The 19,009-nt window shown below is 52.6% G+C and overlaps 1 protein-coding gene across 1 annotated transcript in view; it reads left to right on the plus strand.

Annotated features, from left to right (window-relative positions):
* dqx1 (DEAQ-box RNA dependent ATPase 1) overlaps window positions 1-19,009 on the plus strand; it is a 42,445-nt gene that overhangs the window by 2,994 nt on the left and 20,442 nt on the right. Inside the window, 4 exon segments of the mRNA NM_001079275.1 lie at window positions 4,095-4,417; window positions 12,373-12,566; window positions 15,346-15,724; window positions 15,854-16,096. Coding sequence (NP_001072743.1) covers window positions 4,208-4,417; window positions 12,373-12,566; window positions 15,346-15,724; window positions 15,854-16,096 — 1,026 coding nt within the window. The 5' untranslated portion in view covers window positions 4,095-4,207.

Consider the following 19,009-nt stretch of genomic DNA (forward strand, 5'->3'; position numbering starts at 1 on the left):
TACCATCCTGAGCGGCTTCTCCTCCTGTCTCTTCTCTTCGTCAACCCCCACCCCATCTTTGGCTAGATTTTTCTTTAGTGAGCTATTTGTCGTCGCGCTGTAATGCCTCTGGACGAGATCATTCATCTCTGGAATGATGCCACTCTCTTTCGCACCTCTTTTGCACGCTAATCCCGGTACAACCCTACATCATTTACTCTCTCAGGGCCTGACATTCCTTGGCGCCTTCACTGTATCTTGCCATCCCTCGATCGTTTCTTCCACACTCACTCCACCTCATTCCTCCTCTGCCCTATCCTTTCTCTTATACTTTATGCCTCTCACATCTGGCCTCATATCCCACTTCCTCTGCTTCCTATTACTCAGTTACTGCTCCTCTTAGTGTCCCGCTGGTATTTGCGTGACCCTATATCTCTTTTGTTCCTCTACCTTCTATTCCCTTTCTGCTTCGTCTGGTCGTCAAATCTCCGTTGCTTTCGTCTGCTGCAATCTCAGTTGTCCCTATATTAACCTCGGTGCTCGGGACTCACCCTCTCTCCTCCTATCTCCCACCTCTTCTCATATTGAGTGCTTATCATACCCTGCGCGTAGTATGCTCTGTTCTGGCCACTGCTTTCATTATACTATGTTAAATTTACATGCCCTACCTCTTCGTCTAGCTTCCCGACTTGGGCTCATCTTTCTGCTCTCTGTTATCAATTGTCGTTGTCTACCCCTCCTCTTCCCCTAATTACTCTGCCTCTCTCTCTCTTCTGTGACGCATAACCAGCCTTAATATTTGCCTAGTTGTGTCTTTGTCTTCGTTTGTTTACATCTCTCCCTCTCTTCGCTCCTCTCTCTGCGCTTGCAGCGCAACCTATATTTCTTGTGTTATCCCTGCCTCTTCCATCTTCCTTGTGCGTCTCTGTGCTTTAATCACTTTCTCTCTTCTCTTTGGTTTCTTATTATTCTTACTTACCTGTTTGTCTCGGCAGTACAACAAATGCAGTGTCTTCAACGTACTAACATATAATGTGCTGCCTGCCCCTGCACCTGGTAAAGTTGTGGTTTTAATTCAAGCAAGTCTATATCCTTTTTACTAAGCTGTATGTAAAGCCCTCGGGGTGGTCATACTCGCTCTGCTTCACACTAGAATATACGCCATCAGGCCACATCACGTCCCATTGTATCCGATACTAAACACTTTCTTACTGTATTACCAGAACTTTTGTGTTAACTCTCTTATGTAACCTGTCGCGCTTCTTCTTCCTACTTTTTCTCCAGCTCTGGAAACCTGGCTTGTCTCCCTTTGGCGGTTACCTAGCAGTATTTTCCTTCCCTTACATCTCTCTTATTGCCCAGTTAGTTACTTACTGTAGCCGACCACACACCCCTCTCTCTCCCACCGAGTTTTACCCCTTTCTCATTTGACTCGGTAAGCTACCTCTATCCTTTCTTAATAGTGCAGTTAATTCCCGTTTATATTTCTAGAGATCATTCTGCTTATCTTTCTCGTCGTCTCATCTTCGACTTCCTTTAATGTATTTCTCTCATGCTTGCTCAAAATAGTGCGTTGCCGTTCATACTATCCCCTAATATGACTTGAGCCTGTGACCTCTCTCTCTCTTTTACACACAAATTATTTATTCTTGCTACTAATATCCTCATCACCCATCTCACTCTAACCTTATATATAATTACTTGTGCCATCTTCCTTCTCTTCTTTCCCCACACCCTTTTCCTCATTTGCCGTCCTCAGGTTAAGTTTTCCTATATCTTGTCTAAGCCTCATCGCTACTCATAGCGCTCGGCTTAGGTATTTACTCGCCCACGTCTCTGGCCTCAATATCGTCTTAGCACACCCTTTCCTATTTGGCGTATTATAGCTCTGACATGAATTATCTCGACCATCTGTTTTCATAATCCTCACTCTGAATCAATTACTTAATGCCCATTATATCTCCTCTCTCATATTCCTACTAACAGCCCAATTAACGCTTCTCTTGCTCTAGGAATGGCTTTTCTTCGCTAAATCTTTTCCCTATGCAGACCTCGCTAGTTATGTTCTTCCCTCCTTGTATATTTACCTTCATCACATACTTAGCAGAGGCCAAGGGGTCTCCTGTCTCTCTGCTTCTTCCTCTCTTATCCACTATCACTCACTCTCTTTTCGTTTTGCTGTATTGTGCTATTATTCTTCTTCCATCTCAGTTTCAGACAATATATACTCCACCATAATATTTTCTATAAACCGAACCATATTCTACATCCGCCCACCCCTCGGCTAAAATACTTTCATTTTCTCTTCACTACGCTGGTCTGTTTCGTGCTTCCTCAAAGAGGTAGTATGGAGATGCTCTTACTCCTTTCCTGCGTCTCTTATTTAAAGCCTTTTTTCACATGCGTATAATTAACTACCCCCCTCTCGTCTTTTGTTTCTCCTCTCGAGTAGTCCAATGTACCTTTCCCACTTTGCTGCACTCTGAAAGGATAGCTGCGTTCACCGCCTCCTTGCGGGCTCTAACCGATCTATATTGTACATCATTGCGCTGTTCAATGTTAACCATGATATTTTGATATTTTTATTTTTCTTCTTCCTTTCTCTTTGCTACTTGCACCCACCCTTTCTGCTTGCTCGAATTCCTCCCTCCTCCTTAAACCCTAATTACTGCCCCTATCGTCGTTGACTCCACCGCTCCATTGGTGTGTTAGTCTAACTGTATATTCTGAGCGACTGTGGTTTAAAAGTAATATATCTAGGTAATAAAATCCTACTCCTTTTTCGCTTATATGAGTGTAAAAGGCGCTTATAATCTATTTTAGGAAACTCAATACCTTAATAATACTCTTCCACACATACCATTTCTATCTATTTGTGCTAGTCTATATGTTACTCAGTTCGTTTTTTTTCACATTCACATTTACTTCTCTGTGTCGTCATTATTATCTTTATTAATGTTCCAAGACATCTCCCGTGTCTGCTCTTTTCGCAGATTATATATCACAGCGCTACTAATATCTCTTGTGCTAAATAATCTACCGTCCGCTTCCTCTATTTTCTCATATAAATTTACTACACCATTTATTGCATTGTCATGTCTCACTCCACGACGTTCTCTGTGCTCAGCCTGGTTTTCCTGGGCATTCAGCCTTTTCAGCATTTATCACATACTCATTAGGTAGTTTCTTTATCATGCTTATATTCTTGACTCTTCAGTTAATTTCCCCATTCACTCTTTTTCCACTTTTACTATTGAGATATGTTTGCCCTCTCTCTCCTTTTTTCCCCCCTTTCTCTTGCTCTAATCCCTTCCCCTCCTCTTTCCCTTATTACTGCCCCTCTCTCTCTCTTTCCACCCCTTTCTCTTGCTCTAATCCCTTCCCCTCCTCTTTCCCTTATTACTGCCCCCCTCTCTCTTCCCACCCCTTTCTCTTGCTCTAATTCCTCCCCCTCCTCTTCCCCTAATTACTGCCCCCCTCTCTCTTCCCACCCCTTTCTCTTGCTCTAATTCCCCCCTCCTCTTTTCTATACTGCCCCCTCTTCTCTCTTCTTTCCACCCTTTCTCTGCTCTAATTCCCCCCTCCTCTCTTCTCTAATTACTGCCCCTCTCTCTCTTTCCCACCCCTTTCTCTTGCTCTAATTCCTCCCCCTCCTCTTTCCCTAATTACTGCCCCTCTCTCTCTCTCTTTCCACCCCTTTCTCTTGCTCTAATTCCTCCCCCTCCTCTTTCCCTAATTACTGCCCCCCTCTCTCTTCCCACCCCTTTCTCTTGCTCTAATTCCTTCCCCCCTTCTCTTTCCCTGATTACTGCAGTTAGGGCGATTGGTGCGGTACAGTCAGGCACAGTCTCCAGGGGCCACATAAAACAGCCAGAAGGGCCGTATTCGGCCCCTGCGGGCCTTGTGTTGGACACGTGCTCTATATGATCCTTCTGGTTTAGCCCAGTGCATGGGTGGCCAGGTTGGGCCCATATCTGCTCACCAGTGTGTGGTCAATGTCTCCCTTCACCCTTCCCCCTCAGGCCACTCTTAGTTCCCCTGATTCTTTCCCTTTAACTCTTTGTCCTTCAGCTTTGCTTACTCTACTTCTCATCTCCATTCCTTTGTGCATTTAGGGGGAAACTCGGGCTGAGCCCATGTGACCCTTTTGGACCAGATGGACTCAGCGGTGCCCTCTCTTGAAGATGTTGTGCTGGGGGACACAGGGCAGAGAGAGGAGGAAAGAGCAATGGAAGAGGATGGTCAAGAAGAAGAGGACGGGGGAGACCTGGAGCTCAACCCATTTGATGGTCTGCCCTTCTCTTCCCGCTATTACCACCTCTTGTCTGAGCGCCACCTGCTGCCCATTTGGGACATGAAGGCCCAGTTCCTGGAAAGGCTGCAAAGCAGTAACATTGTGCTGGTGTGTGGGGCCCCTGGATGTGGAAAGAGCACCCAGGTAGGAAAATGCGGAATAGCAACTTGACGTGGTTAGAAAAGTCCATGGAGTTCAGCAATATGTTCCTTCCTGAACCCCAAATAGTCACGTAGGTAACTCTCTAGCCATGCACAGTCCGGCTCCAGATACTCATTCTTGATATGGATGTAAGTATAGGCTGCTGAGGGTGAGGGTGGGCCGCTGAGGGTGGGCCGCTGAGTATATACTAGTGATATGTAATTTATTAAAGGATAGGATCTAATGAGTGTGATGCTAATGAGGCTATAAGTAAGGGTACGTGTTGTTCCCGTATTTCCCTTCCTTGTTAGGAGCCAACATTCCCCTCCTACACTGTAGCTCTAACACAGTGATCCCCAACCAGCAGCTCGGGGCGACATGTTGCTCCCCAACCCTTGGATGTTGCTCCCAGTGGCCTCAAAGCAGGGGCTTATTTTTGAATTTCTGGTTAGAAGGCATTGATTGCATAAAAGCCCAGTGTAATTGCCAAACGGAGCCTCTGTAGGCTTCCAGGCAACATAGGGGCTATAGCCAATTATAGCTCTCAGTGGCTCCCCCAGGAACTTTTTTCTTGCTTGTGTTGCTCCCCACAACTTTTTCCAATTGTACGTGGCTCCCGGGTTAGTTGGGGTCCCTGCTCTAACAGAACCGCAGGCTGTGGCCCTAACTGATGCGCTGCTGGTTGCTATGCACTATTAAATTGCTCTAACAATGAATTATAGAACTTTTTGCATGAAATATTAACATTATTTACTCCCCAAGGACTTTAAACTCTTGGCATTGTATCTATTTCCTTATGGAATCAATATTGTCAGTCAATCAAACCCCCGAAAGTATGTGGTGATCCCACTCTTCATCCCTCTGTCCTACATGTAACAGTTCTTCATCCCCCTGGTCCTTCATCCCCCTGTCCTTCATCTCTCTGTCCTTCATCCCCTTGTCCTTCTTCCCTCTGTCCTTCATCCCCCTGGTCTTCTTCCCTCTGTCCTTCATCCCCCTGTCTTCTTCCCTCTGCCTTCATCCCCCTGGTCCTTCTTCCCTCTGTCCTTCATCCCCCTGTCCTTCTTCCCTCTGTCCTTCATCCCCTTGTCCTTCTTCCCTCTGTCCTTCATCCCCCTGGTCCTTCTTCCCTCTGTCCTTCATCCCCCTGGTCTTCTTCCCTCTGTCCTTATCCTTGTCCTTCTTCCCTCGTCCTTCTTCCCTCTGTCCTTCATCCCCCTGGTCCTTCTTCCCTCTGTCCTTCATCCCCTGGTCCTTCTTCCCTCTGTCCTTTCATCCCCTTGTCCTTCTTCCCTCTGTCCTTCTTCCCCCTGTCCTTCATCCCCCTGGTCCTTCTTCCCTCTGTCCTTCATCCCCTGGTCCTTCTTCCCTCTGTCCTTCATCCCCTTGTCCTTCTTCCCTCTGTCCTTCATCCCCCTGGTCCTTCTTCCCTCTGTCCTTTTTCCCTCTGTCCTTCATCCCCCTGGTCCTTCTTCCCTCTGTCCTTCATCCCCCTGGTCCTTCTCCCCCTCTCCTTCTTCCCTCTGTCTTCATCCCCCTGTCCTTCATCCCTCTGTCCTTCATCCCTCTGTCCTTCATCCCTCTGTCCTTCATCCCCCTGGTCCTTCATCCCTCTGTCCTTCATCCCTCTGTCCTTCATCCCCCTGTCCTTCTTCCCTCTGTCCTTCATCCCTCTGTCCTTCATCCCCCTGTCCTTCTTCCCTCTGTCCTTCTCCCTCTGGTCCTTCATCCTCTGTCCTTCATCCCCCTGTCCTTCATCCCCTCTGTCCTTCATCCCTCTGTCCTTCATCCCTTCCTCATCCCCTGTCCTTCTTCCTCTGTCCTTCATCCCCCTGGTCCTTCATCCCTCTGTCCTTCATCCCCTGTCCTCTTCCCTCTGTCCTTCATCCCTCTGTCCTTCTTCCCTCTGTCCTTCATCCCCTGTCCTTCATCCCCCTGTCCTTCATCCCCCTGTCCTTCATCCCCCTGTCCTTCATCCCCCTGTCCTTCATCCCCCCTGGTCCTTCATCCCCCTGGTCCTTCATCCCCCTGTCCTTCATCCCCCTGTCCTTCATCCCCCTGGTCCTTCATCCCTCTGTCCTTCATCCTTTGTCCTATTTTTCATCTTGTCCTTTATCCCTTTTGTCTTTCATCTCTCTGTCCTTCATCCCCCTGGTCCCCCCATCCCTCCTTTGTCCCTTGAAGGACTCTACACCCCCTTGCACAACATGAGCCCAATGAATAGGTGCTGAACATACATTATGCCTTTTGCATTAATAAATTACAGTGCAGCTGTACATCTGTATGGCTGGATATGTGTTGGTACCACTCAGGGCAGTGCCACCCCCCTTACTATATATTACAGTGCAGCTGTACATCTGTATGGCTGGGTATGTGTTGGTACCTCTCAGGGCAGTGCCACCCCCCCTTACTATATATTACAGTGCAGCTGTACATCTGTATGGCTGGGTATGTGTTGGTACCTCTCAGGGCAGTGCCCCCCCTTACTATATATTACAGTGCAGCTGTACATCTGTATGGCTGGGTATGTGTTGGTACCACTCAGGGCAGTGCCACCCCCCCTTACTATATATTACAGTGCAGCTGTACATCTGTATGGCTGGGTATGTGTTGGTACCCACTCAGGGCAGTGCCACCCCCCCTTACTATATATTACAGTGCAGCTGTACATCTGTATGGCTGGGTATGTGTTGGTACCACTCAGGGCAGTGCCACCCCCCCTTACTATATATTACAGTGCAGCTGTACATCTGTATGGCTGGGTATGTGTTGGTACCTCTCAGGGCAGTGCCCCCCCCCCCTTTACTATATATTACAGTGCAGCTGTACATCTGTATGGCTGGGTATGTGTTGGTACCTCTCAGGGCAGTGCCCCCCCTTACTATAAATTACAGTGCAGCTGTACATCTGTATGGCTGGGTATGTGTTGGTACCACTCAGGGCAGTGCCCCCCCCCCTTACTATATATTACAGTGCAGCTGTACATCTGTATGGCTGGGTATGTGTTGGTACCACTCAGGGCAGTGCCCCCCCTTACTATATATTACAGTGCAGCTGTACATCTGTATGGCTGGGTATGTGTTGGTACCTCTCAGGGCAGTGCCCCCCCCTTACTATAAATTACAGTGCAGCTGTACATCTGTATGGCTGGGTATGTGTTGGTACCACTCAGGGCAGTGCCCCCCCCCCTTACTATATATTACAGTGCAGCTGTACATCTGTATGGCTGGGTATGTGTTGGTACCACTCAGGGCAGTGCCCCCCCCCTTACTATATATTACAGTGCAGCTGTACATCTGTATGGCTGGGTATGTGTTGGTACCACTCAGGGCAGTGCCCCCCCTTACTATATATTACAGTGCAGCTGTACATCTGTATGGCTGGGTATGTGTTGGTACCACTCAGGGCAGTGCCCCCCCCCTTACTATATATTACAGTGCAGCTGTACATCTGTATGGCTGGGTATGTGTTGGTACCTCTCAGGGCAGTGCCCCCCCCTTACTATATATTACAGTGCAGCTGTACATCTGTATGGCTGGGTATGTGTTGGTACCACTCAGGGCAGTGCCCCCCCCCCTTACTATATATTACAGTGCAGCTGTACATCTGTATGGCTGGGTATGTGTTGGTACCTCTCAGGGCAGTGCCCCCCCCTTACTATATATTACAGTGCAGCTGTACATCTGTATGGCTGGGTATGTGTTGGTACCACTCAGGGCAGTGCCCCCCCCCCTTACTATATATTACAGTGCAGCTGTACATCTGTATGGCTGGGTATGTGTTGGTACCACTCAGGGCAGTGCCCCCCCCCTTACTATATATTACAGTGCAGCTGTACATCTGTATGGCTGGGTATGTGTTGGTACCTCTCAGGGCAGTGCCCCCCCCCCTTACTATATATTACAGTGCAGCTGTACATCTGTATGGCTGGGTATGTGTTGGTACCACTCAGGGCAGTGCCACCCCCCCTTACTATATATTACAGTGCAGCTGTATATCTGTATGGCTGGGTATGTGTTGGTACCACTCAGGGCAGTGCCCCCCCCCTTACTATATATTACAGTGCAGCTGTACATCTGTATGGCTGGGTATGTGTTGGTACCACTCAGGGCAGTGCCCCCCCCTTACTATATATTACAGTGCAGCTGTACATCTGTATGGCTGGGTATGTGTTGGTACCTCTCAGGGCAGTGCCCCCCCCCCCCTTACTATATATTACAGTGCAGCTGTACATCTGTATGGCTGGGTATGTGTTGGTACCTCTCAGGGCAGTGCCCCCCCCCCCCTTACTATATATTACAGTGCAGCTGTACATCTGTATGGCTGGGTATGTGTTGGTACCTCTCAGGGCAGTGCCCCCCCCCCTTACTATATATTACAGTGCAGCTGTACATCTGTATGGCTGGGTATGTGTTGGTACCTCTCAGGGCAGTGCCCCCCCCCTTACTATATATTACAGTGCAGCTGTACATCTGTATGGCTGGGTATGTGTTGGTACCACTCAGGGCAGTGCCCCCCCCCTTACTATATATTACAGTGCAGCTGTACATCTGTATGGCTGGGTATGTGTTGGTACCTCTCAGGGCAGTGCCCCCCCCCTTACTATATATTACAGTGCAGCTTTACATCTGTATGGCTGGGTATGTGTTGGTACCTCTCAGGGTAGTGCCACCCCCTTACTATATATTACAGTGCAGCTGTACATCTGTATGGCTGGGTATGTGTTGGTACCTCTCAGGGTAGTGCCACCCCCTTACTATATATTACAGTGCAGCTGTACATCTGTATGGCTGGGTATGTGTTGGTACCTCTCAGGGCAGTGCCCCCCCCTTACTATATATTACAGTGCAGCTGTACATCTGTATGGCTGGGTATGTGTTGGTACCTCTCAGGGCAGTGCCCCCCCCCTTACTATATATTACAGTGCAGCTGTACATCTGTATGGCTGGGTATGTGTTGGTACCTCTCAGGGCAGTGCCCCCCCCTTACTATATATTACAGTGCAGCTGTACATCTGTATGGCTGGGTATGTGTTGGTACCACTCAGGGCAGTGCCCCCCCCCCTTACTATATATTATAGTGCAGCTGTACATCTGTATGGCTGGGTATGTGTTGGTACCTCTCAGGGCAGTGCCACCCCCCTTACTATATATTACAGTGCAGCTGTACATCTGTATGGCTGGGTATGTGTTGGTACCACTCAGGGCAGTGCCACCCCCCTTACTATATATTACAGTGCAGCTGTACATCTGTATGGCTGGGTATGTGTTGGTACCTCTCAGGGCAGTGCCACCCCCCTTACTATATATTACAGTGCAGCTGTACATCTGTATGGCTGGGTATGTGTTGGTACCTCTCAGGGCAGTGCCCCCCCTTACTATATATTACAGTGCAGCTGTACATCTGTATGGCTGGGTATGTGTTGGTACCTCTCAGGGCAGTGCCACCCCCCTTACTATATATCACAGTGCAGCTGTACATCTGTATGGCTGGGTATGTGTTGGTACCTCTCAGGGCAGTGCCACCCCCCTTACTATATATCACAGTGCAGCTGTACATCTGTATGGCTGGGTATGTGTTGGTACCTCTCAGGGCAGTGCCACCCCCCTTACTATATATCACAGTGCAGCTGTACATCTGTATGGCTGGGTATGTGTTGGTACCTCTCAGGGCAGTGCCACCCCCCTTACTATATATCACAGTGCAGCTGTACATCTGTATGGCTGGGTATGTGTTGGTACCTCTCAGGGCAGTGCCCCCCCTTACTATATATTACAGTGCAGCTGTACATCTGTATGGCTGGGTATGTGTTGGTACCTCTCAGGGCAGTGCCCCCCCCTTACTATATATTACAGTGCAGCTGTACATCTGTATGGCTGGGTATGTGTTGGTACCACTCAGGGCAGTGCCCCCCCCCCCTTACTATATATTACAGTGCAGCTGTACATCTGTATGGCTGGGTATGTGTTGGTACCACTCAGGGCAGTGCCCCCCCCCCCTTTACTATATATTACAGTGCAGCTGTACATCTGTATGGCTGGGTATGTGTTGGTACCTCTCAGGGCAGTGCCACCCCCCTTACTATATATTACAGTGCAGCTGTACATCTGTATGGCTGGGTATGTGTTGGTACCTCTCAGGGCAGTGCCCCCCCCCCTTTACTATATATTACGGTGCAGCTGTACATCTGTATGGCTGGGTATGTGTTGGTACCACTCAGGGCAGTGCCCCCCCCTTACTATATATTACAGTGCAGCTGTACATCTGTATGGCTGGGTATGTGTTGGTACCACTCAGGGCAGTGCCCCCCCCCCTTACTATATATTACAGTGCAGCTGTACATCTGTATGGCTGGGTATGTGTTGGTACCACTCAGGGCAGTGCCCCCCCTTACTATATATTACAGTGCAGCTGTACATCTGTATGGCTGGGTATGTGTTGGTACCACTCAGGGCAGTGCCCCCCCCTTACTATATATTACAGTGCAGCTGTACATCTGTATGGCTGGGTATGTGTTGGTACCACTCAGGGCAGTGCCACCCCCCCTTACTATATATTACAGTGCAGCTGTACATCTGTATGGCTGGGTATGTGTTGGTACCACTCAGGGCAGTGCACCCCCCTTACTATATATTACAGTGCAGCTGTACATCTGTATGGCTGGGTATGTGTTGGTACCACTCAGGGCAGTGCCACCCCCCCTTACTATATATTACAGTGCAGCTGTACATCTGTATGGCTGGGTATGTGTTGGTACCACTCAGGGCAGTGCCCCCCCTTACTATATATTACAGTGCAGCTGTACATCTGTATGGCTGGGTATGTGTTGGTACCTCTCAGGGCAGTGCCCCCCCCCTTACTATATATTACAGTGCAGCTGTACATCTGTATGGCTGGGTATGTGTTGGTACCTCTCAGGGCAGTGCCCCCCCCCTTACTATATATTACAGTGCAGCTGTACATCTGTATGGCTGGGTATGTGTTGGTACCTCTCAGGGCAGTGCCCCCCCTTACTATATATTACAGTGCAGCTGTACATCTGTATGGCTGGGTATGTGTTGGTACCTCTCAGGGCAGTGCTACCCCCCTTACTATATATTACAGTGCAGCTGTACATCTGTATGGCTGGGTATGTGTTGGTACCACTAAGGCAGTGCCACCCCCCTTACTATATATTACAGTGCAGCTGTACATCTGTATGGCTGGGTATGTGTTGGTACCTCTCAGGGCAGTGCCCCCCCTTACTATATATTACAGTGCAGCTGTACATCTGTATGGCTGGGTATGTGTTGGTACCTCTCAGGGCAGTGCCACCCCCCTTACTATATATTACAGTGCAGCTGTACATCTGTATGGCTGGGTATGTGTTGGTACCTCTCAGGGCAGTGCCCCCCCCTTACTATATATTACAGTGCAGCTGTACATCTGTATGGCTGGGTATGTGTTGGTACCTCTCAGGGCAGTGCCCCCCCTTACTATATATTACAGTGCAGCTGTACATCTGTATGGCTGGGTATGTGTTGGTACCTCTCAGGGCAGTGCTACCCCCCTTACTATATATTACAGTGCAGCTGTACATCTGTATGGCTGGGTATGTGTTGGTACCACTAAGGCAGTGCCACCCCCCTTACTATATATTACAGTGCAGCTGTACATCTGTATGGCTGGGTATGTGTTGGTACCTCTCAGGGCAGTGCCCCCCCTTACTATATATTACAGTGCAGCTGTACATCTGTATGGCTGGGTATGTGTTGGTACCTCTCAGGGCAGTGCCCCCCCCTTACTATATATTACAGTGCAGCTGTACATCTGTATGGCTGGGTATGTGTTGGTACCACTAAGGCAGTGTTAGGGTTGAGCAATTACAAGGAGTGGGCTGCAGAGCTTACTGTTTATGGTTCATGGCTATTGGCTATAGCTGGACCTGTAGATCCCTCCCACGTGTGTCTGTATTTCAGGTCCCCCAGTGGTGCGCTGAGTTTGCCCTCTCCCAGCGGTTCAGTTGTGGCTCCATAATGGTCTCCCAGCCGCACCCCACTGCTGCTTTCAGCCTGGCTCTGCGCGTCGCTGATGAAATGGATTTGAACTTGGGCCATGAGGTTGCATTTTCATTGCCACAGGAGGACTGTACCGGCCCTAGCACCATCCTGAGGTACATCACAAACTGTTGTGCTTATTAGAGAGGGCAGGATAGTGGGAGGGATGGGGAGGCTGGGGCAGGTGAATGGGAGGGATGGGGGGCTGGGGCAGGTGAATGGGAGGGATGGGGGGCTGGGGCAGGTGAATGGGAGGGATGGGGGGCTGGGGCAGGTGAATGGGAGGGATGGGGGGCTGGGGCAGGTGGATGGGAGGGATGGGGAGGCTGGGGCAGGTTAATGGGAGGGATGGGGAGGCTGGGGCAGGTGAATGGGAGGGATGGGGGGCTGGGGCAGGTGAATGGGAGGGATGGGGGGCTGGGGCAGGTGAATGGGAGGGATGGGGGGCTGGGCCAGGTTAATGGGAAGGATTGAAGGCTGGGGCAGGTGAATGGGAGGGATGGGGAGGCCGGGGCAGGTGGATGGGAGGTATGGGGGGCTGGGCCAGGTTAATGGGAAGGATTGAAGGCTGGGGCAGGTGGATGGGGGGCTGGGCCAGGTTAATGGGAAGGATTGAAGGCTGGGGCAGGTGGATGGGGGGCTGGGCCAGGTTAATGGGAAGGATTGAAGGCTGGGGCAGGTGGATGGGGGGCTGGGCCAGGTTAATGGGAAGGATTGAAGGCTGGGGCAGGTGGATGGGGGGCTGGGGGGGGCAGGTGGATGGGAGGATGGGGGGGGGGGCTGGGGCAGGTGGATGGGAGGGATGGGGGGCTGGGCCAGGTTAATGAGAAGGATTGAAGGCTGGGGCAGGTGGATGGGAGGGATGGGGGGCTGGGCCAGGTTAATGGGAGGGATGGGAGGCCGGGGCAGGTGGATGGGAGGGATGGGGGGCTGGGCCAGGTTAATGGGAAGGATTGAAGGCTGGGGCAGGTGGATGGGGGGCTGGGGGGCTGGGGCAGGTGGATGGGAGGGATGGGGGGCTGGGGCAGGTGGATGGGAGGGATGGGGGGCTGGGCCAGGTTAATGAGAAGGATTGAAGGCTGGGGCAGGTGGATGGGAGGGATGGGGGGCTGGGCCAGGTTAATGAGAAGGATTGAAGGCTGGGGCAGGTGGATGGAAGGCTGGGCCAGGTTAATGGGAGGGATGGGAGGCCGGGGCAGGTGGATTGGAGGGATGGGGGGCTGGGCCAGGTTAATGGGAGGGATGGGAGGCCCGGGGCAGGTGGATGGGAGGGATGGGGGGCTGGGCCAGGTTAATGGGAAGGATTGAAGGCTGGGGCAGGTGGATGGGGGGCTGGGCCAGGTTAATGGGAGGGATGGGAGGCCGGGGCAGGTGGATGGGAGGGATGGGGGGCTGGGCCAGGTTAATGGGAGGGATGGGGGGCTGGGCCAGGTGGATGGGAGGGATGGGGAGGCTGTGGCAGGTGAATGGGAGGGATGGGGGGCTGGGCCAGGTTAATGGGAGGGATGGGGGGCTGGGCCAGGTTAATGGGAGGGATGGGAGGCCGGGGCAGGTGGATGGGAGGGATGGGGGGCTGGGCCAGGTTAATGGGAAGGATTGAAGGCTGGGGCAGGTGAATGGGAGGGATGGGGGGCTGGGCCAGGTTAATGAGAAGGATTGAAGGCTGGGGCAGGTGGATGGAAGGCTGGGCCAGGTTAATGGGAGGGATGGGAGGCCGGGGCAGGTGGATGGGAGGGATGGGGGGCTGGGCCAGGTTAATGGGAAGGATTGAAGGCTGGGGCAGGTGGATGGGGGGCTGGGCCAGGTTAATGGGAGGGATGGGAGGCCGGGGCAGGTGGATGGGAGGGATGGGGGGCTGGGCCAGGTTAATGGGAGGGATGGGGGGCTGGGGCAGGTGGATGGGAGGGATGGGGGGCTGGGCCAGGTTAATGGGAGGGATGGGGGGCTGGGGCAGGTGGATGGGAGGGATGGGAGGCTGGGGCAGGTGGATGGGAGGGATGGGAAGCTGGGGCAGGTGGATGGGAGGGATGGGAGGCTGGGGCAGGTGGATGGGAGGGATGGGAAGCTTGGGCAGGTGGATAGGATGGATGGAAGGCTGGGGCAGGTGAATGGGAGGGATGGGAGGCTGGGGCAGGTGGATGGGAGGCTGGGGCAGGTGAATGGGAGGGATGGGGGGCTGGGCCAGGTTAATGAGAAGGATTGAAGGCTGGGGCAGGTGGATGGAAGGCTGGGCCAGGTTAATGGGAGGGATGGGAGGCCCGGGGCAGGTGGATGGGAGGGATGGGGGGCTGGGCCAGGTTAATGGGAAGGATTGAAGGCTGGGGCAGGTGGATGGGGGGCTGGGCCAGGTTAATGGGAGGGATGGGAGGCCGGGGCAGGTGGATGGGAGGGATGGGGGGCTGGGCCAGGTTAATGGGAGGGATGGGGGGCTGGGGCAGGTGGATGGGAGGGATGGGGGGCTGGGCCAGGTTAATGGGAGGGATGGGGGGCTGGGGCAGGTGGATGGGAGGGATGGGAGGCTGGGGCAGGTGGATGGGAGGGATGGGAAGCTGGGGCAGGTGGATGGGAGGGATGGGAGGCTGGGGCAGGTGGATGGGAGGGATGGGAAGCTTGGGCAGGTGGATAGGATGGATGGAAGGCTGGGGCAGGTGAATGGGAGGGATGGGAGGCTGGGGCAGGTGGATGGGAGGCTGGGGCAGGTGAATGGGAGGCTGGGGAAGGTGAATGGGAGGGATGGGAGGCTGGGGCAGGAGGATGGGAGGGATGGGAGGCTTGGGCAGGTGGATGGGAGGCTGGGGCAGGAGAACTTGGCAGAACAATGACTGTATAGAGGGGGGCAGGTTTAAGATCACTTGCCCAACCAATTAGAACACTTCCTCCCCATTCTTCCTGCAGATTCTCCTGGGATTCGCTGCTACTACAGGAGATGACCTCTAACCCTTTGCTGGAATCAGCCGGAATTGTGGTCCTGGATGAGGCTGATGCACGTTCGGTGGCATCTGACCTCTTGCTTGGACTCCTGAAAGATGTACATGTACAGCGGCCGGAGTTCCGCCTCGTGGTGGTCACGTCCCCACAGCTGGAGGCGCCGTTGCTTAGCTTTTTAGGGGAGGAGGCCTCTGTTTTGAGAGTCCCACACACGGCCCCAGTATGTGAAGTAGTGTATCGGCCCCCGGTGTCTCCGGACTGTGTCTTGGCCGTCTCCCATATGGTCCTGGACATTCACCGCAGGGGGGATCCTGGTGATGTGCTGGTGTTTCTGGCAAGTGAGGAGGTAAGTTGGCTGCCAGCTGGGTTGTTGTACTGTGTAGGGGCACCATGTGTGTTCTGTGCTGCCCAACTGTACCCAACTGTGTCCAACTGTGTCCTCCTTGGGATTGAAAGCTTGTTCCTTGCTCTGCAGGAGGCCTATCAGTGCTCTGTTTCTCTTCTGACTGAGTCCCTGTCTCTGAGCCCCAGTCTGGGAAATTTGGTGCCTTTCACCCTCCTAGAAAGTTCTGGCAGTGAGGTGCAGTGTGTGTACGAGGCCTTGCAGGGACATTGTGGCACCCAGCGGCGAGTTTTCCTTTCACAATCTCTGTCAGAGCTGTCATTCTCTCTCCCAAACATCCGATATGTCATTGATACGGGGGCAGAACAGCAGAATGTAAGCTGAGTAGCCCCCAGTGTGTCCCTTCCTCTGTAACTCTGCCCTTCCCTCTGTTCCTTCCTCTGTAACTCTGCCCTTCCCTGTCCCTTCCTCTGTAACTCTGCCCTTCCTCTGTCCCTTCCTCTGTAACTCTGCCCTTCCCTCTGTCCCTTCCTCTGTAACTCTGCCCTTCCCTCTGTCCCTTCCTCTGTAACTCTGCCCTTCCCTCTGTTCCTTCCTCTGTAACTCTGCCCTTCCCTCTGTCCCTTCCTCTGTAACTCTGCCCTATCCTCTGTCCCTTCCTCTGTAACTCTGCCCTTCCCTCTGTCCCTTCCTCTCTAACTCTGCCCTCCTCTGTCCCTTCCTCAGTAACTCTGCCCTTCCCTCTGTCCCTTCCTCTGTAACTCTGCCCTTCCCTCTGTCCCTTCCTCTTTAACTCTGCCCTTCCCTCTGTCCCTTCCTCTGTAACTCTGCCCTTCCCTCTGTCCCTTCCTCTCTAACTCTGCCCTTCCCTCTGTCCCTTCCTCTTTAACTCTGCCCTTCCCTCTGTTCCTCCTCCCTAACTCTGCCCTTCCCTCTGTCCCTTCCTCTCTAACTCTGCCCTTCCCTCTGTCCCATCCTCTTTAACTCTGCCCTTCCCTCTGTTCCCTTCCTCTCTAACTCTGCCCTTCCCTCTGTCCCTTCCTCTCTAATTCTGCCCCTTCCCTGTCCCTTCCTCTTTAACTCTGCCCTTCCCTCTGTCCTTCCTCTGTAACTCTGCCCTTCCCTCTGTCCCTTCCTCTGTAACTCTGCCCTTCCCTTTGTTCCCTCCTCTCTAACTCTGCCCTTCCCTCTGTTCCCTTCCTCTCTAACTCTGCCCTTCCCTCTGTCCCTTCCTCTGTAACTCTGCCCTTCCCTCTGTCCCTTCCTCTGCTAACTCTGCCCTTCCCTCTGTCCCTTCCTCAGTAACTCTGCCCTTCCCTCTGTCCCTTCCTCTTGTAACTCTGCCCTTCCCTCTGTCCCTTCCTCATTAACTCTGCCCTTCCCTCTGTTCCCTCCTCTGTAACTCTGCCCTTCCCTCTGTCCCTTCCTCTCTAACTCTGCCCTTCCCTCTGCTCCCTTCCTCTTAACTCTGCCCTTCCCTCTGTTCCCTCCTCTCTAACTCTGCCCTTCCTCTGTCCCTTCCTCTCTAATCTGCCCTTCCCTCTGTCCCTTCCTCTTTAACTCTGCCCTTCCCTCTGTCCCTTCCTCTGTAACTCTGCCTTCCCTCTGTCCCTTCCTCTGTAACTCTGCCCTTCCCTCTGTTCCCTCCTCTCTAACTCTGCCCTTCCTCTCTGTCCCTTCCTCTTTAACTCTGCCCTTCCCTCTGTGTCCCTCCTCTCTAACTCTGCCCCTTCTCTCTGTCCCTTCCTCTGTAACTCTGCCCTTCCCTCTGTCCCTTCCTCTTTAACTCTGCCCTTCCTCTGTTCCCTCCTCTCTAACTCTGCCCTTCCCTCTGTCCCTTCCTCTCTAACTCTGCCCTTCCTCTGTCCCTTCCTCTTTAACTCTGCCCTTCCCTCTGTTCCCGTCCTCTCTAACTCTGCCCTTCCCTCTGTCCCTTCCTCTCTAATTCTGCCTCCTCTGTCCCTTCCTCTGTAACTCTGCCCTTCCTCTGTTCCCTTGCCTCTGTAACTCTGCCCTCCTCTTGCTTCCCTTTCCTCTGTAACTCTGCCCTTCCCTCTGTGCCCTCCTCCTAACTCTGCCCTTCCCTCTGTTCCCTCCTCTCTAACTCTGCCCTTCCCTCTGTCCCTTCCTCGAGTAACTCTGCCCTTCCCTCTGTCCCTATCCTCTGTAACTCTGCCCTTCCCTCTGTCCCTTTCCTCAGTAACTCTGCCCTTCCCTCTGTCCCTTCCTCTGTAACTCTGCCCTTCCCTCTGTCCCTTCCTCTTTAACTCTGCCTTCTGCCCCTTCCCTCTGTTCCCTCCTCTCTAACTCTGCCCTTCCCTCTGTCCCTTCCTCTCTAACTCTGCCCTTCCCTCTGTCCCTTCCTCTTTAACTCTGCCCTTCCCCCTGTTCCCTCCTCTCTAACTCTGCCCTGCCCTCTGTCCCTTCCTCTCTATTTCTGCCCTTCCCTCTGTCCTTCCCTCTTTAACTCTGCCCTTCCCTCTGTCCCTTCCTCTGTAACTCTGCCCTTCCCTCTGTCCCTTCCTCTGTAACTCTGCCCTTCCCTCTGTTCCCTCCTCTCTAACTCTGCCCTTCCCTCTGTTTCCCTCCTCTCTAACTCTGCCCTTCCCTCTGTCCCTTCCTCAGTAACTCTGCCCTTCCCTCTGTCCCTTCCTCTCCTAATTCTGCCCTTCCCTCTGTCCCTTCCTCTTTAACTCTGCCCTTCCCTCTGTTCCCCCTCTCTAACTCTGCCCTTCCCTCTGTCCCTTCCTCTGTAACTCTGCCCTTCCCTCTGTCCCTTCCTCCTACACTCTGCCCTTCCCTCTGTCCCTTCGTCTGTAACTCTGCCCTTCCCTCTGTCCCTTCCTCTGTAACTCTGCCCTCCCTCTGTCCCTTCCTCTGTAACTCTGCCCTTCCCTCTGTTCCCTCCTCTCTAACTCTGCCCTTCCCTCTGTCCCTTCCTCTGTAACTCTGCCCTTCCCTCTGTCCCTTCCTCTCTAACTCTGCCCTTCCCTCTGTCCCTTCCTCTCTAACTCTGCCCTTCCCTCTGTCCCTTCCTCTTTAACTCTGCCCTTCCCTCTGTTCCCTTCCTCTTTAACTCTGCCTTCCCTCTGTTCCCTCCTCTCTAACTCTGCCCTTCCCTCTGTCCCTTCCTCTCTAATTCTGCCCTTCCCTCTGTCCCTTCCTCTGTAACTCTGCCCTTTCCCTCTGTCCCTTCCTCTGTAACTCTGCCTTCCCTCTGTCCCTTCCTCTGTAACTCTGCCCTTCCCTCTGTTCCCTCCTCTCTAAACTCTGCCCTTCCCTCTGTTC

The sequence above is a fragment of the Xenopus tropicalis genome, chromosome 1 (genome assembly GCF_000004195.4).
Source record: "Xenopus tropicalis strain Nigerian chromosome 1, UCB_Xtro_10.0, whole genome shotgun sequence".
Lineage (NCBI taxonomy): Eukaryota > Metazoa > Chordata > Amphibia > Anura > Pipidae > Xenopus > Xenopus tropicalis.